General features: G+C 36.4%; 2 protein-coding genes across 5 annotated transcripts; one reads left to right on the forward strand and one right to left on the reverse strand.

Annotated features, from left to right (window-relative positions):
* Positions 1-3,709: 3,709 nt before the first annotated feature.
* On the forward strand, positions 3,710-16,391 carry LOC113781055 (SNARE-interacting protein KEULE-like). The gene is made up of 21 exons (XM_027326892.1): positions 3,710-3,913; positions 6,141-6,199; positions 6,582-6,663; positions 7,874-7,952; positions 8,405-8,455; positions 8,602-8,698; positions 8,802-8,834; positions 9,188-9,313; positions 9,395-9,586; positions 9,689-9,772; positions 9,850-9,945; positions 10,022-10,098; positions 11,244-11,340; positions 12,907-13,032; positions 13,112-13,207; positions 13,813-13,932; positions 14,022-14,099; positions 14,362-14,558; positions 14,897-14,987; positions 15,129-15,218; positions 15,983-16,391. Exons 1-21 carry the CDS (start codon positions 3,841-3,843, stop codon positions 16,055-16,057), a joined length of 2,019 nt encoding a protein of 672 aa, XP_027182693.1. The 5' UTR covers positions 3,710-3,840; the 3' UTR covers positions 16,058-16,391.
* A 1,843-nt stretch (positions 16,392-18,234) lies between these two features.
* On the reverse strand, positions 18,235-21,926 carry LOC113781000 (deoxyribodipyrimidine photo-lyase). Of its 4 annotated transcripts, none has more exons than XM_027326820.1 (9): positions 21,483-21,926; positions 20,306-20,646; positions 19,979-20,219; positions 19,502-19,659; positions 19,353-19,389; positions 19,161-19,219; positions 18,959-19,040; positions 18,808-18,879; positions 18,235-18,638 (listed from the first exon to the last, which is right to left on the reverse strand). In XM_027326820.1, exons 1-9 carry the CDS (start codon positions 21,804-21,806, stop codon positions 18,498-18,500), a joined length of 1,455 nt encoding a protein of 484 aa, XP_027182621.1. In that variant the 5' UTR covers positions 21,807-21,926; the 3' UTR covers positions 18,235-18,497. The 4 variants fall into 4 exon arrangements, with proteins under 4 accessions (XP_027182621.1, XP_027182622.1, XP_027182623.1 ...); XM_027326821.1 differs by having other exon boundaries at positions 18,235-18,705; XM_027326822.1 differs by lacking the exon at positions 18,959-19,040 and having other exon boundaries at positions 18,548-18,638.
* Positions 21,927-22,791: the final 865 nt, after the last annotated feature.

The following is a 22,791-nucleotide window of genomic DNA, read 5'->3' on the forward strand; positions in this document are numbered from 1 at the left end:
ATTTATTGAACGGCTAATTCATTCTTATAAAGTTTACAACTCTCATGGCAATCGACCAATTTGTCACCGAAATAGGCTTCGAATTTTGAGCATTTAAACAAGGTCAAGGTTGATGAAATTGTAAATGATCTTGGAGAGATCGCACCTTTTGCAAATGTTGTTTCAAACAAGACGATAATTTCATAAAGCTCCCCCGAGGTTTCTGATGATTGCAGCCACCACCCTTGAAATTTAAAAAATTACACTTATATCCCCTAGTGTTTATGATAGCTCTATATATTCCAAGTGAAAAGTGAGTGTAAGGGAAAAATAAACAGCATTTTGCAAATATTTCTTTATCCAAAAACTCTAACATCATCTCACCTAAAACATTACATTCAATTCCTAAGTCATTAAAATGGATTTCTTGCTTCGTTTTATATATAACTGACTACTAGGGATGCATTTGTTAAAAATAATTTCTTCACAACTTAGTAAAGAAAAAAAGTCCAAACATTAAAAAAATAATGTCTTGAAACATGGACTAAATTTTTCCTATAAAATTTTTTGAATTGACAAGTAACACTAATATTTGATTTCTTTTGTCATTTAATTTATTTTATAAATCAAATAGGGGCAATATAGGATATTCATTAGACTTTTTATGCTTACATCACTCTATTTGTTATCAAAACATACTTTCTAGGAGTGCGTTTATGCAGTTTTCCAAAACTCAAGAAAAGTGACTGCAATCGTTACAAATCTCGAGACTATCCCTTCAAACACAAAATATCAGTTGAGGTAAAAACATATAATGTTATATTGAAATGCAAAGGCAGTACGTTTTTAGTGTTTCATATGAAAGCATGTGTGTGATACAACAAAAATTGCCGCCTTGGAACTATGAAACACAAATATCTCTTTCGCGGGCTTATCTCTGTAATCTTAGAAGTTTATGATTCCTACTCATCCTATCTTACCTTGAATTAATCGTATTATAATAAACGTTGTATGTATAATCATCACGCCATTTCACATTTTTATGACGCTATTTTCTTCCCATGCAAAGATTTTTCTTTCTTATGTTTTTTCGTCGTCCGTTCACGGAACATGCCAACAAAAAGATTAGAAGAAGCAAATAGGCCTCTGACATCGTATAGCAGACCAAGCTTCCAGAAACAAAAGCCCTTTTACGGTTTCCATCCTTAACTTGTATGCATTATTTGAATTATCTTAAACTCAACAAAACCTAACCGTGTCATCTAACCCTTCACACCTTCCTCAAATTAAACGCATTTACAACCCTCCACAAAACCTTTCTTCCAAAACCAAACAACTGACGAATATACACGGTTTTTTTTTCTTTTTCTTTTTCCAAATATATATAGTTATACTTCCTTGAAAGTTCCTCCACACAAACCATGTTAAAAATACTAAAATAGCCAAAGCTTGGTGTAACAATTTGACACATAAGAATCATATTTTGTAAAAGTTAAAGGGTCAGCGTTTTATTTTTATTTTTATTTTTGTAAAACAATCGCATTTAGGCAGAATGAACATTATTTCAAATCAGCTGCCAAATATCGAAAAAGTCTTGATTTTGTAGTTAAAATTGAATCTTTAAAAAAATTAGAGATCATAAATTCAATTTTCTTATTTTCCTCTTCGCTTCTTAAATAGGATCTTATCCTACTTTGAGAAAAAAAAAAGTTGCCAAATAGAGCAATTTAGAACTCTCAAACCAAAATTAGAAAATCAAATCTGCCGGAAAAGATGGGATTGAGATGTATAATTTCAAATAAGTTAGGGGGCGTTTGGTTCGCAGCTTGGAATCGGATTCGGATTTGGAATCGGATATCCTGGGTTTGGAATGAGACCTTTCATTCCAATACATCTGTTTGGTTCAAGTATCTGAAATGGGTATCATTACTATACTTGATGTTTGGTTCGTTGGTTCTTTCGGAATGGAATCTAATAAATTTCCAATTTTAACCTTACCTGTAAAATTGACAATAAACCTTGTCTTAGAGTTTCAAAAGAAAAATTACATAAATCTTATTAATAATCTTGTCATATGTTGGGGAGAGTTATGCAGGTTTTTGTATTTTTAAGGGTAAACAACAAAAAATCCCCCTGTGGTTAAGCAATCATACATAAAAACCCCCTGTGGTTTCATATCATACCAGTCGATACCCCGTGGTTTGAATTAACCTGAAAAGTGGACGAAAATCGTCAAAACAGACGGAGCTGAGTGAATAGACGAAAATAAGGGGGAAACCCGCAAGCGGGTTTCAGGCAGGCTATTTAACAAATTACTTAAAAAAAAAAAAATTTTACATGCAAGCTGCGTTGAGTTGCACATGCCCATCGGAGGGCCCTAGGATGCCCAGCAAACCTCCCCTCTCATCCTCACCCTTCAGGTGAGGGTTTGAGAGTATGTGTTTGATATAAATAGAACAGAAACGCAGCTTTTAGTCATTTTACATAAGGGGGAAACCCGCAAGCGGGTTTCAGGCTATTTAACAAATTTATAATATTCCACGGTCTGCACTTCTAATCTTGCACCAATATGAAGTAGGTGGGTTTCAAGTGATAACTCAACTCACAAAATCAATGGTTTGAGTAACGCCTAAATTCCAATTCGATTTGCGAGTGGGGAACCTTTGGTGATATGATGCAGATCCGTACTTCATCCTATTGATACAAATCTGATGCTTATTGGTTTTGGATTCTTTTGCATTTTTTGGGTTGCATTTGAGATCAGCATTCAAGAAGATGATGGAATAAACTATGATTTTCATTTTGACCCCACAAAGTCAATAGCGGAAGACAAAACAAAAAAGAGCCAGAACCCACAAAAAAGAAGCACTAAAGCTCAAGAATCATGAAGATCTGCTAACTGCTAATATCAGAAGAGAAAACAAAATAAGAAAAGTGTGCAGATTTGCCGGACCGTACAGAAAGCATAGTACGTACTGCTCCCAAGAGCAAAAAATCTAAAGAAACTAGAGATACAAACCTTTTAAGGAGCAATCTACAAGGGAAATGGAAGATTGAGAATCAGCAGAAGAAGATCCACTATTGCACAAATTATTCTTGTTTATGGACTTGGAGAATAGAGAACTTGGAACAAGAAAACAAACAGAAGAAAACTTGCGTACCTCTCTAGTAGCACAGATGTGGTTTTCATTCGTTTTTTTTCTTCTTCCCACGGCAAAAGCTCCAGCTTGTCGTGTTTTTAAGGGGTAATTAGGGCAGAGAATTGGGGGGAGAAAGGCGACGGAAATAATGAAAAAGAGAGGAAGAAGAGGGACCGGGAATAAGATTTGGGTTTTGGACAAAACCCACGAACTTAGTCAGGAATGGAGAAATGACATATTTTTAGATATCATTCCAATATTTCAATTCCAATACCAGTAAACCAAACATGAGTTATGGGGTTTATTCCATAACCCCATTCCGATACCCTCTTACCAAACGCCCCCTTACTTATCACGGAAAGGTTAGTCAAACAATCCAAAGTCCAAAGCCCCGATAAGGGCATGACAGTGATTTCAACTTGTGACCATCCGTCCGCGGCTCTGCGGTCCGACCCGGTTCCGACTGCCGGATATTGAATTAGTCACCCAGCAAGCAAGAGGCAAGAAATTATCCGTAGCGTTCGGGTCACGAAATATTCAACTGTCGGGCGTGAATAGTCAACCCGTAAAGCCCCCCATATAATTACCTTTCGGGACCCCTCCATTTCTTCCCCAACGCTGCCGTTCTGTCGCTAAACCACTCCGGATTTCGATCAAACCGATCTCCGATCGATCGTTTTTTGTCGGTTTGATAAAAGAAAACTGGAGAGCTGAATTCATCATGTCGATGTCTGATTCCGATACGTCGTCGCAGGGCGGCGAGTACAAAAATTTACGACAAATTAGCCGGGAAAGTAAGTTTCTTAACTTAATGGTGTTTAATTTAGTTGAAGTATGGTTGATTCGAGGTTTGAGGATGATGTTTTATCTGTATAAAGTTGGTGATCGAATTTTGACGGATTTACTTATTCAGCAACGGTTAATTTTACTGAGCAATGTGAAATGTGATTTTGTTCGCTTTCTTTTTGTTCTTTCTCATTCTCTCAGTATATGCTTATTTAATTTGTAGTGGAGAAAAAAGGAAATGTTAATTAAGTAACAATATTTGTTGTGAGTAATGAAGCTAATGGTTAATTACCTTGAATGAATTGTAGCTGAGAATAGAAATTGATGCCTTTATGAGTGCTCACTGTTAAGTCCAGTACGCTAGAAGTGTTTTGGGCAATAGACTAGTCTACGGGATAAATTTCCTAACCTGAGAATTGGATCGCTGATAGGGAGGGTCGATCATTGAGTTATCTTGCTACCCTGGACAATTGAGTACAGCCCATAAAAAATGTTTTCACTCATGATAGAGAACAGCAGGAGGGCGCATGCCGAAAAGTTTGATTATCTGTTGAAAGGTGGGAACTTGTATTTGTTACTAGTAGATTTGTCATGTAGTAATTGAGAAGACTTCTGATGTCACTTTTTCAAGAAGATTCATGCCCTATTGTATTGTGGACGTGTATTCAATTCTGAGAGACGCCTCGTAGCTTGTGGTTTGCTTCACTTTGAGATGAGCTGATTTTTTGGAGATGCATAGTATTTACTAAAATTTTGGATCTGTAGACGTATAATCATGAAGTGAATTGTCAAAATATAATTCTTGATTTTCCTAGCAGATAAATTGGTTGGTCCAGTTCATTCAATTTGAGAAAAGGGAAAAATGTTTTGTCAGCGTATGTTTATATTAACTCACTAACCTCAATAGCATGTCTATGATGTGTTCGGTTATTTCAAATTGAATTTCAATTTATGGTGAAAAGTTGGATAAGGAATCATTTCATGTAGATAAAGCTTTTGATTATCTTGAATTTAGGCTTCATTTGTGGGTAGCCAAGACGTTTGTTAGATATTCTAAAGTTTTTTTGTTAGATATTCTTGACTTGCAATTATTGAAATGCTTAGATGTCGTCGATATGTATTATGACATTATCTATAACTTCAGCTTTATGTTTAATTTTATTTCATACTCTTCTCTTGCCAATTGGTTTTGCATCATCGCCTAGTCCATGTTTCTAGTCATCTTCTCGTCATGCATAACTGAAGCCAAGTCAAATTTGTATAGACAGTAACAAAAATTATCACTAAAAAAGAATGCCTAGGGTCAGGATGAAGACCATCCCTTGTATTAATTTAAAGTGAAATTCACTGTACATTAACTAGAATTTGCATCTGCACTTTAATGTACTTTAAAATTCATAGTAATTTACTCCTTATGCTGTTGGTTAGAGTTTCACTGTAGCCAAAATTACTGGAGTATGTTTGAGAAGAGTCATATTTGTCATGAGCATCCATTTTGACATGATAAACTAGTTCTGGTCCATGTATTTGCTCTACAGGTTCATCTTGTACTAGATTCCCACTAGTTTTTCTTAAAATATTTTATGCACAAGGTGCATTTTCAGTGACTTAGGCTGGTTTGGCCCCTGCTGTAGGGTGGATGGGAATATGGGTTTAATATGACCCTCAGTGTATGGTTTTTAGTACAAAGAATAATTCCAAACATACATGTCTAAAAGCCTATGACCCCCATTTGTTGGTTAGGGATGCAACAGCATAGGACTTGAAGCATGGGAACAAATCCTAACGCTGATAGATATATGGAAGTTATGGAACAAAATTGATGTGCTATAGTCTTCAGTTCTGTGGTCCAAGTTTTTCACTAGACGTTGCTCCTCAAATGGATGGCTTATTTGTTGTCTATTCTTGTCCCTTGGTTAAAAAAATTCCGCATGGCTGTACAAATTCCTTCTGATACCCTAATTCTTGGTTCTCTGTGCTGTTTATGATGAAGAAATATGATTAATAATCCTTTCTATTATCTTTTGCAGATTGAGCTACCTGAACGTGTTACTTTCCTCATGTTTGTCATGTATATAACACATAATAGTTATATCTTTTTTGTGATAAAGTTAGTCTTTGTTTAGTCTTTGTGCAATCACAACTGTTTACTGATTGTGGTATTGCATCCTTATACACATAGCAAGGGAAGTAGTTCTTTGATCTTTTTCATATAGTCCTTTGTACCTTTTGCAGGATTGTTATATGAAATGCTTCGATCTACAAAAACAGGAGATTCTAAATCAACCTGGAAGGTGTGAACAACTTGAATTTATGTTTAGTCACCATTTGGTGCTACTGTTGCTACATTATTAGCTTTCTCAATTTGGTAATGAGTTCTTACATAATAGAATTTGTTGTTTTTACTTAATTCCTTGGGTTAAACTTTCCACCATTATTTTTTTTTTTGGGTGATAAGAATGATTTTGCTGCCAAACTATTTTGCTTAAAGTATAATACCAGTGTTATTGTTTTTTTTTTTATTAATGTGAAGCTTAATATGTTTCTATAGCTCAAATTTAGTTTCTTGACCTTTTCTTGTCATCCTTTGGTTTTCCTCTTTTGGTTCTTATTCTGTTTCTGTGTCTGTCTTCGTTCTGTTTAATTACTGTCTCTTTTTTACTGCCATATGTATAGGTGCTTGTCATGGACAAAGTGACTGTCAAAATAATGTCATGCGCATGCAAGATGGCGGACATTACGGAGGAAGGAGTTTCATGTAAGTTTAGAAGGCTGGTCTTCCAGAATGTTTATTTTGCTCGCCATTTTCTTATTCTGATGTGTGACATGGCAGGATTTATATGCAACATTGTGCCCTTAATGCGTGTATTTTTTTCTATCAGATGAGCTTGTTTAATATATTTTTCTTATTAGATTCCATTAAATGTCAAAACTACAGCTTTCCATATCTGGTACTCAGTATTTTGCAGCGGTGACTACTCATTGCTCTTACTTCCTGTATCATTTAGATGATGGTTTTATATCAGAGATCATAAGCATGAAATTGTGACCAGTGAGAATATATGAAGAGAAAAGGGTTAAGGGACAGTTATGCTTATTCATTACAAAATTAAAGATATATTGAGAATAATAATTGGCTTTGTAATATGTGGGGTTAGATGTATTGTTGACATAAATATTGAGTTGGCCAAAGAATGTGTCAATTTAAGCACAAATTCTGGTTTATACATATTTTTTGGACCACAGTGGCTTGTCAGATTTGCTTGACCTATTATGGCTTAACTTTGGTCAATGACTTTTCTTCTGTAATTCTGGCTTTAGTATTGGGACCCTTGTTGTCTACATGGCATGTATGTAATATAAGGTTCCACCCAATTTTGTATGCATGGCCTCAGACTTCTCTCTGTATAAAGCATTTTGAGGCCCACTTTCAGGTGACTTGAGTTGAATAGCTTTTGCGACTGTATATTTCTCCAGAAAACACCAATAAAATTGGTGTTTTCTAGGAGAATCATGACAAAATAATTAAGTTTCCTTGACTTGCTGGGATTGAAATAATGTTAATGTGTACGCAAGAAGTTGCTATATCTGTTTCTGCAGTAAGACAGCAAAATATAGTTGAAATCCCTTTTATTTGTATGGAGAAGAGTCCACTTATTTCACAGCCAAAGTGGTAAGCCAAAAGTTTATTTCAAAGCTATAACCTGTTGTTAAATTGTCAAACACCTAGTACAATTGTGTTGTGCTTTCCTTTTTTTTTTTTGCTTTCTTTTCTTGTTGTTTGGTGGGGCTGGCTTACTTTTTCATGTTATTCAGATTACCTGGTGCAAAAATTTTGCTGTGCTCAAGTTTATCAAATAGCTTGAAAGCTTTGAAGGGCTAATTATGATTATGCATATTTGTGCTGTTTCATATGTTAACATGCTTAAGCTGATTTTGTGAACTTATAATGTCCATTTTGGCTTCAGTGGTGGAGGACATACACAGGCGACGGCAGCCTTTACCTACGATGGATGCTATATATTTTATTCAGCCAACCAAAGAAAAGTAATTTCCATTAACTTCTCAAAAACTTTTAGTTCGATATTTTTAAACAACCTAACTTGTCTAATCCTCTTGATGGTGTGTGATGTCATAGTGAATACTTTATAAGCTGGAAAGTGATCTAACTATACTTACCGTTTATGTGAAAGATTAGGTAGATATGCCCCTTTCTTTTCCATTGAATTGCTTGCTTAAACAAGAATTGCTTTTAAAGATTCCAATTTTTACCTGGATTCTTGAGTTTTATGGTTGTTTGATTCTGCCTTTGGTGTTTACTTTGAAAACTCACGCCAATTGATGATTTAGGGTCCTTTAATTCTGATTTAATCCGCTGCAGTGTTTCATACATCAGATTCTGTTTATCGAACATATGATATTTGTAACTTTTGATTTTGGTATTCAGGGCATAACAGCTATTCCTGCTGACTCATTTCTCCTTTTCTTTTGATGTGCAGTGTTGTCATCTTCTTGTCTGACATGGCCGGAAGATCGCCTTTGTATAAAAAGTACGCAGAGAACTTTATAGTTCATTTTTTGCCTACTTATTTTAGTTCTCTTCCACCTTCTAGGAAGAAAAATGAAAGAGGAGTTTCTGATAATCAGATTGTAACTTGCTTCTCTCTCTCTCTCCCTACCCTTATTTCCTTGTCAGGGCATTTGTATTCTTTAGTTCACCTGTGCCCAGAGAGTTGGTTAACCAGATAAAGAGGGATACAAGTGTTTTATCTCGCATTGGTGCTCTGAGAGAGGTTACACAATTCTAGTCACGAAATCTATTGTGAGATTCTGTTTGTTGTTTCTAAATATTTATATAGTCTGTTAAAATTGTCATTTTGGGCATGGAACCTGCAGATGAACTTGGAATACTTCACCATAGATAGCCAGGTATGTGATGTTGCATTACTTAATCATTTATAGTTGGTTTTAAATGAATTATTTCTTTTTAAATCTTAAACTTCATTTGAAATCTCTATAGTTTCAAATCGGATTTTAATGGCTGGAAAAAAATTAAAGTTTAAGAATTTTTTTGGATGATATGAATAGAAGTGGCTTAACTCCCTAAGATTAAGATGATAAATTATGAAAACCTATTTTATTAACTCTTCAGAATTATTATATACAAATAAAATAGCAAATGAATGAAACCTCTAGGACTAAAATGTAATGTTTTACCCTTGGCTACTCTGCTTTTATATAGTTTAAACTTTTGTGATTGTATAATTGCTGTCAATATCTAGGGTTTCATCACAGATAACGAGAGGGCTTTGGAGGAACTTTTTGGTGACGAAGAAAGTTCACGCAAAGTTGATGCATGTTTGAACGCAATGGGCACCAGCATTGCTACCGTTTTTGCTTCTCTGCGGGTAAGTAAATGAAAATTCTTCAATCATGATTAGTACTGCATACAACAATCATGAAGCATTCTTGATATTGATTTTCTACAGGAGTTTCCTTTTGTGCGCTACCGTGCAGCCAAATCTCTTGATCCTACTACAATGACAACATTCCGTGATCTAATTCCTACAAAGCTTGCTGCTGCCGTTTGGAATTGTCTTATGAAATACAAAGCTAACCTCCCAAATTACCCACAAACAGAAACATGTGAATTGCTTATTCTTGATAGATCAGTGGACCAGGTATTTTAGTTGCACCAATTGGTTAATCTTGTGGTTCAGTGCATAGATATATTTATACAATTTTGACATACCCTTTTTATTGTTTTTCAAATGATTGGATAGATTGCTCCTATTATACATGAATGGACATATGATGCCATGTGCCATGATCTATTAAATATGGAGGGTAATAAATATGTCCATGAGGTAAGTTTAAAGTCACATCCCTGTTGCTTTAAATACTTGGATGACTCAGCTGCCCACGTAATAATTACTCTGACTAGGTTCCAAGCAAAACTGGTGTTCCTGAGAAAAAAGAGGTCCTATTGGAGGATCATGATCCTATCTGGCTGGAGCTTCGTCATTCGCACATAGCAGATGTATGCGTGGTGCTTAATAATTTGATTGAGAACTGTTTTAGTTGGGATTCTCTCTGATCATGAACTTTATTGTCAGGCTAATGAACGGTTGCATGAGAAGATGACAAACTTTGTAACAAAGAACAAAGCTGCACAAATGCATCAAGGTTCAAGGTTTGTTTTTCTTTTTTATCATTAATGGCGTTCTGTTGATTATCCACTAGACTGATTGTGTGGGAAGTCTCGATTTTGGTTTCTTCTTTGCACTTATCCTATTTATCCATCATCCTTGTATCTAGACAACATTTATATTTCCTGTGCAAACAAGCTAAAAGTCAAATTGCACATGATTTTTATCTTTAAAGTGGTCAACTATTGTTCTGAGAGAGGATTTTTAATGTTTTGACTTCAGATTAAGGTCATTTTTGTGTTTCCATTAAAATAAGATACACTGGTTTACTTTTGTTCATTGAGGCTTGTGTTATGTAGATCTGGAAGACTTCTGCATGTGATTTAATTAATCAGCCTCCTCTATAGTGTGAGTTTGGGTCATTATCTTTATCCTTATAAGGCTCAACATTTTCTTCCTCAAATCAAGTTGGAATATCGAACATTTAGGTGTTTAAGTCATGATAACCCATGAATATTTCATTTATTTGTTTTTCTGATTGACTAGACCTTAAGAGTGTCAAGTGTTCGGTGACTAGTGTCTATCCATTGGGATGTGTGATTATACTACCCTTTTCTTGAACCACCTGTATAGTTCCTTCAAAACTCGTGTTGGAACTTAATCGTAATTTCATTTTGTCCATCCATGATTAACTTCTGTTTTCTTTACTTAATGAAGAAGCACATGACTTCTTTGGAAGTATGTTTCCTGGATGCTCTTTGTTAGCAATTTTAGTTAAGTGGACTTCTTGTGATTGAGTAATTAGCAGTAAGGCAAGATTGCTAATCCTTTTTAGGTAATTTGTTAGCATCAAATCCAGCGTGTTTCTGTTATCTTCTTTTGATAAACTTTTACCTTCTTGTTGTTGATGGAAGCCCAGGTTAACGTCAATCTATATTGAATTGTGTGCAAGTGTTTTCAATGGTCCAACAAGGGTATTTGTTTAATGTATTCTAATAAACCATTCAATGATATATAATAACCGTTGGATAGTGAGAAGCATAGAAGTGTAATGTTCAGTTGTTCTCCATAGAAATCATGAGGATATTAGTCACATGAAGTTTGGGAAGTTGATCATTTTGTGTCTGACTTTATGTTTGGCTTCTGGTTTCTATTTCCTTGTGATCACTGACACTTATTTCGTATATAGAGATGGTGGTGAATTGTCTACTCGTGAGTTGCAGAAGATGGTTCAAGCTTTGCCTCAATACAGTGAACAGATTGAAAAGCTTTCCCTTCATGTGGATGTGAGTGTCACATACCTGATCGTTATGTTGCAATTTTATTTATACTTTTGGGTTTTGGAAAATTCTATTTGTCATTTTTGTACTCAGGACAATTTATAAATGTTCCATACAGTTTTAGGGCCTATTTGGGGTTGTGGTGCTTTTGCTAAAAAAGTGCTTTTGGAGGATAAAAGCACTTTTAATGTGTTTGGTGAGCATAATTCCTTTCATTTAGGAGTAGAGCTTTTGGCTATTAAAGTGCTTTCAGCAGGAGCTCAAAATTGATGCTTCTAGAGCAACTTTTGTATTTCAAAAAATTAAAAAAAAATAACTTTAGCAATCTGATTATAAATTTTGAACTAAATGAAGAAGTAAATATGTTTTAGAAATTCAAAATGGCACATGCAAGTATGCACCCAAACAATGTGATTAAGCACTTTACAAGTACTTTGACCAAAAGCTCTACTAATTTAAATGCTTTTTAATAAGCTCGCATAACCCCAAACGGGCCCCTGAGTCTGTTACCCTTCTATTTTAAGAAGTACAACACTTATTGAATGTGAGCTACCTATTGCTTAGACATCTAAGACTAGTATTTCCTCTAGGTTCTGCTTCTCTTGTGAACCAGTTGTTTTCTACTACTTTGTTGTAAACCTTGAAGCAAAAGAACTTTTAAAGTTGTTTATGGGACAGCTTCTAGGTCTTCAATCTTGGGCTTCTTCAAATGACATCATGGCAGTTCTTATGTGAAATGTGTTCATTGATTATCTGAATGCCTTCAAGATTGCTGTAGTAGTGCATCCATATGCTTTATACCTGTATTCTATCAAAGTGTCTTTTGCTCTGTACCATTGCCTTTTGACTCGTTCTAAGTTTACGGAGTAATGTTTGAAAGCAGTTTACTTATCAGCCACCATCTTGAATGCTTATTTTCATAAGAGCTGACACTTCACAACTATTATGGTAAATATTGCTTCAATTCTATGCATAGCTTTTTGACAGATAAATTTTTCGTATGCAGCTTCTGATAAGGTCCAGCAATATGGAACAGGGCCAACAATTTGAGTCACAGTGTTGATATTTACTTCTCTTACATGCATATGCTGAATTTTGTTGAATGATAATGAATTGCTGCAAGAATGGAAATGAAAATAGCAGTAGAAATTGGTAGGAGAAAATCTTGCATCTCAATGAACTCAATTCTGAAAAGTTTGAAAATTTTAGAATCGTCTGTGCTTGTTGCGAACATATTCCTTTTGCAAGGCCATGCTATCATACTTCCGTGGGTAATAAGAATTAATAATTTCTGTTGCTGCATTCATTCTGTCCTGATGCATATGAGTTCCAATCGTGTGAAAGCACTACTGCAAGTTGAATGCCTTCTATATCTGCCTGATTGCTGTCCTTAGGAATAATTTCTGCTCCTTGTATCTGCATTAACAAGTGGAGAGACCAAGTGAGAGCCTTGCATCTTTACAAACAGTTGATGATATACAAAATTATGGAGTATGATTCATGTATTGATCTGCATTTTTCAATTATAAGGTACTCTAAGAAATATGGTTTGACACTAGCCATTTTTTTCAGATTGCTGGAAAAATTAACAGAATTATAAGGGAATTGGGGCTAAAAGAAGTTGGGAAATTAGAGCAGGATCTTGTTTTTGGAGATGCTGGAACCAAGGATGTCATTGATTTCCTGAGAACAAACCAGGTTAGAACTATTTGAATTGTGAATTCTTCTCACTGTGATATGTATGTCTTTTAAGTTTCCTACCTTCCTCCTCCTGCAGGACGTTACACGTGAGAATAAGTTGCGCTTGCTGATGATTTATGCAGCTGTTCATCCTGAGAAGTTTGAGGGAGACAAAATTGCAAAACTAATGGAGGTTAGTTTTCTTGATTACTTTTAGAGAACCCATTTCTCATTCTTTATGAGCTTCTCAAAAATAGTAAATCATTCAAGACCTAGCTACCACATACACACATACATATACATATGTCATATATGTGTGTGTGCACGCACGCTTGTGCTTTCACATATATATATATATATATATATATATATATGTATATATATACTTGTATTTATATGTATGCATGTATATGTATATGTATTTTGCACGTAACTTTTAGTTTATTTGAGTTCTCCACAATTGTTGCGTTAACTGGTAAGCAGATTGCACCACTGCCTATTTCTTTACAAACAGAAGTATTAACTGAAATGAAGACTTCTTCTCCCTTTAAGAATCCCTGGGCAAAAAAGAAAGGGAAAAAAGGAGCTTGTTATCCACGGGTATTTGTGCATGTTTGCAACTCATACTGATCAAACATCACTTCAGATGTCAATGTGGACTGCTCAGCACATTCGCATTTTAATCTATTTCACATGTTGAAAATGTCATCTTTGTTATGACTTGGTCAAAATTTTGTGTTACATGCATCAAAACGTCATCTAATTTTAGCTGCTTTTACTGACCCTATATGCTTGTAGCTCGCTAGGTTGCCGCAAGAAGATATGAATGCTGTGTATAACATGAGATTGCTTGAGGGCGCAGCAGACAGCAAAAAAAGCTCTATTGTGCCTTTCTCCTTGAAGTTGGATGTACACAAGGTATAGTGAAATTGGTTCCCGAATTCTGACGCAGAATTAAATCAGACTGCCTAACAATAACTACTATTTCTTTTGCAAATTTGTTTCAGAAAAAACACGCTGCCAGAAAAGACCGTCCTGGTGAAGAAGTGGCTTGGCAACTATCACGTTTCTACCCTATGATAGAGGTACCTCTAATTTTAGTTGTTCAACCAAGATCAACCTATACGGTCTGGTAAAGCTTTGTCCATGCTATGGTCTTTATTGATCTTGGGTACTAGTTTGAGACCTTGATATCAGTAAATGGAATTTATCTTTTGACCTTTTAATGCTTCATTTGATGAGTTAGAGAAAGCTGTATAGTTGATTACAAACTCAAATAAGAAATAGCTGGTACTACACTACTTGGAAAGAACACAACGCCTTGCTGATGCTATTATCACCTTTCAGGTACTCATTGAAAAATTGAGCAAAGGTGAACTCGCAAAGAATGACTACCCATGTATGAATGACCCAAGTGCAACATTCCACGGGAACTCTAATTCTGCATCAGTAAGAACAGGGGAAATTCCAGCTGCACATTCAGTGAGATCAAGACGGACAGCAACATGGGCCCGCCCTCGAAACTCTGATGATGGCTATTCAAGGTATTCTTAAGCTCAAGTTGTTTTTTGTTTTTGTACTGTTTCCATACACATTGGCACCAAATGGCTAATAATACTGATCATAGGCTTGAAATACCTGCTTACTTTTTAAAGACCAGTCTATCTTCCTACTTCAGCACAAGTAACATATTTTACTATTTCTTCTTGAATGCATTTTTAGTTGGCATTACTTCTTCACCCTGCTGATATAAGATAATGGATTAAAAACATTTGATGACTTTCCACCTTTAGAGTGTTGCTTTTATACATTTATTGATACCTTCCGTTGCAAATATTGGTTTTAATTTTAGAAAAAGTAGCTTATTCCTCCTTTCTTGTAGTGATTCAATTTTGAAGCATGCATCTAGCGATTTCAAGAGCATGGGTCAACGGATTTTCGTGTTTATAGTTGGTGGGGCAACTAGATCAGAGGTAAGCCTCTGTTTCTTTTTGTTTCATAAGGCTTTCCTAATCCTCAGGCTCATTTTATGCCATTATGCAAACTACTATTATATGATGTTATTCTTGTTACATTCGTTCTTATATTTATTGCAATGGCTATTCTTTTTCCAGCTGCGAGTTTGTCATAAATTAACCACAAAGCTAAAGAGGGAAATTATTCTTGGTTCATCTAGTCTCGATGACCCTCCACAATTTATTACGGTATGTGACTTATCCATCCTTGCTATTCTACCTCTATTTGTTTGTGCTTCTCCCCTTTGGTGTCTGTTGGAATTTCAACGTAAATGTGCATATCGTAAGATATTGCATTAGGTCCTTAGGACTTGGAAATACTGAGGGAATTATTTACTTCTTCTTGACATCTTCCATTATCCCGACCTTTTTTTTTTTTGCGTCTGTATGAGGGAGGGAATTGTTGGTGGTCTGGACGAAGATTGAAAATGTGACTGCTTCTGAAATGTGATCATGATTGAAGTATTTCTTGGTGGTGTGGGCAGCTTGTTAAAGGATGAAAACATCTACCACCTCCCATGTTTCATCATTATTTGATGACTAAAATATGTTTAAACTTGATAACGTTTCTTGCTGTCTTGGTGTTTTTGAGATTTTGTTTTATTCTAAACTGATTCACTAGTTGGTGATGTATCGTCTAATTACTGCTGTTCATATGTGGCCATGGGACTCGTATAAATTAAGCACAAGCAATTTGTGGTCTTATTGAAGTTTTAGCTTCTACTTTGGAGACCTTTACAGACCTTAAACTGTAATAAGACATTTGGCAAAAAGAGTTTGAAACTGAGAGATTATATTCGATATTTTTTATTGGAAAGTGGAAAATGGAGAATGAGATTTCACAAATTAAACAGACATAGCCTCGAGTCTTTTTTCTAGTCTTACTTTTAGTATGCTGACTGCCTACTAGAATCCATATAAACTCAACAACTATGCTTATTTGTTATGGGCAGAAATTGAAGCTGTTGACCGCACAAGACTTATCGTTAGATGATCTTCAGATATCGTTAGATGATCTTCAGATATAGTCAGCATGAGGGGTACAAGGTGGTCAAACGATTTTTCCCATGCCTGCTCTTCGCTTGCTACAAATAGGTCATCCCTTGGTCGTCTTAAGTTTGCTATTGCAAATGTGTCGTGTATTATTTGGGCTGTGTCGTCCTCCTTCCCTTTGAATTGCTTTTTGGCTTGTGTTGTAACTTGTAAGTGATGATTTGAAGCCATGAAGCAATCGGCATGTATAAAATCACTCTCTTTCCATGGAAAAGACCACTTTTGACTTTCTAGGAAGCAATCAGTCCGTGTGTATAAATATCATTCATTTCATGCAAGGTCCCATTTTTTGTGTTGTCGAGTGTATTAGCTATTGAGAAGTCTCTCCTTGCTCTCTTTTTAAGGGTGATGGTTCTGTTCTTGCCAAATTCTTGTCTTTAATTTTCGTGACATTCCGTTGGCAACACATCACTTTGGATATAGTGATTACTAAATCGGCAAACATCTCTATCTTTCCGTATTGAACAACTTCCTTCGCATTGTAGAGCCCCAAACACAGTGACGCTATTTGGTCCGCCGAAATTCATGCAATTGCAGATTGACGCTCCGGCTGGCCTTCTGTTTTTTTTTTGGGTAAACAACAAAAAAGCCCCCTGTGGTTAAGCAATCATACATAAAAGTCCTCTGTGGTTTCATATCATACCAGTCGATACCCCGTGGTTTGAATTAACTTGAAAAGTGGACTGAAATCGGCAAAACAGACGGAGCTGAGTGAATAGACGAAAATACCCTTTTGATATAAGCGAAAATTGCAGAAGTAATTTTGCACTTTCATTCTATCGAAACCAACGAAGAGAGAGAGATAGAGCAGCCCCTTTTCTAGCCAATTTTCAGCAAAAATTTCGATTGTTATTTCAATCAAATATCAAGATCGACGGAGAATACGAGGAAGTGAAGATTTGCGGTAAAAAATCGAAGAAAAATGGGTTAGTATATCATCTCTCATCTATTTCGATTCGGGTTTTGGGGTATGTTGTACAAGAAAAATTGTTATTTATTGATTTCAGATTAAATTGGGAGGCCATTTTTTGAATTTATGTTCTGCATACACTTGGCTTATGTATTTACTAATTTTGTGGTGATTGAATGAAGTTCTTGGGTACCAGATTTTGGTTCCCTGAAATGGCAACCAAATTTTGTAGTTGTCGCGCCCCCCTCTCTGTTACTCTCCTCCTGGTTTTTCTTTTGCCGTCCCAGAACCTCTCTCTCGCTCCCCCTTACTCTCTAACCTTAGCCGTCAAAAACCTCTCCCCTAAAAGCTGCGTTTCTGTTCTATTTATATCAAACACATACTCTCAAACCCTCCAACTAGCAATTTCAAATTCTTCATTTCATTGTCCAAATTTTCCAGTTTCGAGAGCACGCCACCCAAATACGCATTTTCTTCAACAGGTTGGCTCACTACGGGAACAGGTGCATCTCGATTTGGCTCGTCTCTGTAAATTGGGTTACACCATGAAAAGAACCCACATTCATCTTTTTCACACAAAATATAACAATCCTTTCGATGGCTTTTTCGACTCAACAATTTTTAGCTTTGCCTTCCTTCGACAATTACATACCTTGTACTGGTATCGAAGACCTCTGCCTCCATTTCCCCCGCTTGTTGGTCGAGAGCTTGAGGAAAACATCTTGGGGTACTTTCTCCACTTTTCCTTCAGAATTTGCAGACCGAATATATACAAATTTTTACCTTAAGGCTTTGTTTCCTGCAATTCTTTTGCTAGCCAGCAAGCTCTGCTTGATTGATTACTTGCACAGGCTTCGAATGCTGCCTTCAATTTTCAATTTTGGCCGAACATGAAGACTCAGAAGAAACGGAAGCTAGTCTCTTATTATTAAAGAGTGAAGGCTAAAATAGGCATATCAGGTGAAAGTTTGTGGTGGAAATCTGTTTTTCGCACATGCACGCGCCTTTGCAGTTCGTTTAAGACACACGCCGAATATTTGACGATTTCCGTCCACTTTTCAGGTTAATTCAAACCACGGGGTATCGACTGGTATGATATGAAACCACAGGAGGTTTTTATGTATGATTGCTTAACCACAGGGGGCTTTTTTGTTGTTTACCCTTTTTTTTTTCGTTTTCTGGTCCTTACTTGAAGACGAGGGATTTTGTTTTGCTTTACATTTTGGTTAGAGAAGCACAATATTTGAGTCAATGAAATCCTCCTCTCCCACTAGGGAGTCGAAGAATTCGATTTCAACAAGAAAATCAAAGCTACACATGAACAGATATTTGAAAGAGCTCGAGAGATAAATCTACAAACGAAAGAAACCACCAAAGGGTTGTAAATTGTTCCAGGTAACGAGACTCAAAAACAGTTTCCACCAGCTCACAAACACGAATGCCCTCGAGCAAACACACAATCAATCTAAATGCTACTGGCAGAATTCCTTTGCCTGATGGTTCAGCTAGATTTCTGCCTTTCTTTTCTTACTCTCACCTGCTAACCTTTTCACGTATGCAATGTACCCATCAACATCAAATTTCCTCTTGCAGCCGGCGTAGTTCATATACCTTATTTTCCCAAAAACTGGACGCTCCCGCCAACCCTGTGTGTAGTGTGTAGACAACACAAGCACATATCGTTGAGAATGCAGCGAACACAGAACAGGATCTCTGGTAACACTCAGCACACAGAGCATATCTTAACTAAGGGGCATTGGCATGCAATTCAGGATTACCAAAGTAAAATGCCAGAAGAAGGTTCAGATTACCAACCTGGTCATGTACACCGCAAATTGACCACATGCAGCCTACATAACCATTTGGATCCCTCCCGTCAATTTCGTACTGCAGATAAAAGTCGATGAGGTTCAGATCTTGTACTATGATCAGAATTTTAACAAAGTATTTTTTGTCAGAATTTTGCCTTGTCATTTAAAGTTATAGCAATTGCAAGAGCTTCTGTAGGACCACTTGTCCATTCGAGAATCTTTTTTGCCCAGTACATTCTGCAAATTATTTTGAAACAAAAAAAAAAAAAAAAGAGAGGATAAAACAAAACGAGATACAAAGGATGAGAGAAATCACAACGGTAACAGTCCAGAGCAAGCAACATCAGAAAAACCTGCCTCATAAAACCGTGCATCTTCCCATAGTGAACCATCTCCAATTGAGAAGCATTCCAGAGCTGCAGGTCAGTAAAGTGAGTCAGCACAAAATTGAGTCAATAATCAGAGAACATTATGGCTGTGTATAAAAGCACCGTAAAGGTGTATTGCTATTCTGAGTTACTATATCCAAATTGATATCTTATAGCTTACAGGGTCTGCAGTTTGTGCCTTCTCCAATTGTTGCATCCTGCAAAAGCAATGGTCTCAAAACTATCATCTTATACAGCAGATGGCAGTCATTGATCAATAGTATTAGAAACCTGTAGTGTGTATAACACATAAATAGCAGTCTCACATACGTGTATGTATGTTCACGTTTATCAGAAGCATGATCCATCAAGGTCTTGCGTGCCCATTCCCATGCCCCCTGTAGTGAATCATAATGGGGCTGATAGAAGCAGAAGTTATCAGCTAGTTCTCTGCGTACAATCAACTCCTCTAAGAATGTGTCAACTCCCTTCAAAGCAGCAGGTTGTACCAAATGAGCTTCGTGTCAAGTATAAGACAACAGAGGAAATGAAAAGGAGAAGAGAAAATTCAACCAGAGACATATACAAAAATAAACTGCAGCATAACGAGGCAGCTAGACACACACAGTTAAAACAAATCCAGGCAAGCAGCACCACTAAATTTCACAATCAATGAACATACATGAATTATCCAGTTGGATGATAAAATTGAGTGATCAACTATGCCAGTGAGGAGAAGAACATTAAATAAATTTGATGTAAAACATCTTAGGTGTAAACACAATATCAATTAAATCCATTGAAAACCTGTGGAGATAGTGTCCGAACTTTGCGTGCCTCTAAGGCACACCGCTGTGCTGCTATCTGCCCAAAATGCAGATAAGGGGAGAGACCAGAGAGTGCTTTGGGCTTTAGCGGATTATTCCGATCCATGGAATAATTCTTCAATCTGGCAGTCAAGAACCCATTTTTACTCCCCATCAATACTTCCATAGCAGCATCCTCACCTGGTTCACACCATGCAATTTCAGGAACTTCTGCTCCTTTCCTGGTCATATAGTCAGAAGTGCAGAAACTCCTACCTCAAACTAGAGCAAAATCAACAATTCATTAAAATTTTTAAGAGCATCTTACCTTACAACATCTGCAATTAGTCTATCCCAGTCTATAAAATGATGCAGAATAGGCCACTTTCTTTTTGAAGGCCCTAGTGTTGGAAAATCAATGAGGTACTCAGGAAGCAATTTATTGATTTTACCCCTTATGGTCTTAGCACCATATTCCAATTTATCAGATGCCACCCAAATAGGCACTACATTGTGTGCGTCAACTTCATGAACTGATACTGAATCTTCCAACCTCTCAGTAATTGTTTCTTTCCAATTCCTGACCTCCCTTAAGGGTGAAAAGTCTGTCACCAAAAGTGAAGCCCCGCATTCTTTCAAAAAATTGGGAATTGTGTCCAGTGCTTCCCCCTAGTTAAACCAAACCACAAAAGGATCAGTCTGAAATTCTTGAACCCATTAATTTGTCTGCTTATGTACAGATGTATAATTCAATACTGTCTGCCAATCCTCACACGAAATTCACCATCCAACTAGTAACGACCATTGAATAAATACGGTTTTGTTTTTTAGAAGACAAACTTAACAAGTGAGACACTGAAATATATGATCCTTATATCCCCTCTATCTCAGTAGGGCTACTCTTTACAATGACAATCAGCTATTCTTCACGTGTCCTGCCCCAGTTAAACAAAATGTAAAATTTTTACTACTTCAGCATAAAGTTTAAGTCTTTTCAATCTCTAATCGTCCAAGAACTAGTTTGAACTTTGAACCCTCCAGATTTTCATTTCTCAATCACTATATCAGCGACCAAATAAAGCAACAGAGCCCATTAACTGAAATCCCTACTGATTTTCTCGCTCACTTACTCCAACCATTCATCCATGTGGGAAAATCTGTAAATTTATGAAATTCCATAGCACCAACTTTTTAAACCAAAATCTATGAAATTCCATAGCAACATTCTTACACCCATGCCAAAAGCCAACTCTGAGCTATGACCAGTGCTACACAAAGCCACCATACCGACAAAGTTAAATTGCAGCTTACAGAAAAAATGCAGGATGATGAATAACTATATTCTCTTTGATAATCATAATTGGGTCAAAAACTACTTGGGTCACCAAACCGACAAACTGCATATGGAACTTATTAAAATCAGATCAGGGTACACTACACAAGTGCTATATCAACGATCTCAAACGGGTGAGGCTTAAAATCTTCAACGGGTAAACTGGTCATACCTGAAACAGAAAAAAGGGGATATTGAGAGACATTCCTTGAAGATTTTGATGAAGCTTTTGAAGGCCTCTAAGCATAAAACCCAGCTGTCTGGCTTTGGCACCCAAGAAGGAATCAAATAGATTGAAAGCTATGGCAACGGGTACGTCGGCCTTATTTGCTTGATCAACTGCGTGGATCAAAGCCCAGTTATCTCGCAGCCGTTGATCTCTGAACATCCAGTAGACTACTGGACCCTTAAGTTTCTCCCGGTCAATGGATGGCCCTGATGCCTGTTTCAGAACTCGGATTCGACCCTGCTGAATTGATGCCATTGAATTGGCCATTGATGGTGGTGGTTAATGGCGGCGGAGGTTAACCGGAAATGGCTTAGCGTGGCCGAGGAGGAAGAAACGGGGAATTGGTTCGGGCAGGTAGCAGAAATGGAGGGAAAATAAACGGTTGACGGTTGTGGTTTAAAATCGGGCACGTAACGGCTTTTCATCCAAGATCTATTTAGTGCGAAATAATTTTTAAGAATTTAACAAAAGAATTTCCCGCTAATATTTTTTTTCATTTTTCCGTCTATGCACAACAAACTAGTACTACTACTTTACTAGTAAATTTTTAAAAGAAACAGGATTTTGGGTATGTTGTTTTAAGCTAATTTTGACTTCGAACTTAAACGAAAAAGGGAATAAATTAGTTGTTGGGAAGTAGGGATGAAGTAACATAAGTTTCTCAAGAATTATTTGAAATGCTAACTAATAAAATTCTCAATACTGTTCTTAGTTTTTACACTTAAATTACATTTAACATAGAAAATATTTTGATGATAGTTATATATATATATATATATATATATATATATATAAGAGTTAGAGTGTATAAATGTCTTTACTTAGTTAATTTGTGTCTTTTTTTGATTGTTGGTAAAACAACTTACTCCGTTTGGATTCCTCATTTTTTGAAAAACAAGTTTTTTATATACAATGTTACAGTAACACACAAATAAAAAATTTTTTAAAAATATCACATCCATACAATATATTAAAAACAACTTCAAATATACAAAAATAAAATAAAAAATAAAATCTATACCATTTTTTTCTTCCATCTATCACCATCACCCACCACCACCACCCTTATCCACCACAGCCACCATCCTCTTCTTTTTCCTCTTTCCTCGCCCTCCCTCTTCCTTCTCCTGTTTTCTCTCCATTCACCTTCCCTTCCCCTTTCCTGCCATACCCCACCCCTTCTTTCCCCTTCCTATGATCTAGCCATAATGTCGTGACCAAAGGTTTTGATCTAGTCTCAGCCAAATCGGGA

Source organism: Coffea eugenioides, chromosome 8 (assembly GCF_003713205.1).
Source record: "Coffea eugenioides isolate CCC68of chromosome 8, Ceug_1.0, whole genome shotgun sequence".
Taxonomy (NCBI): domain Eukaryota; kingdom Viridiplantae; phylum Streptophyta; class Magnoliopsida; order Gentianales; family Rubiaceae; genus Coffea; species Coffea eugenioides.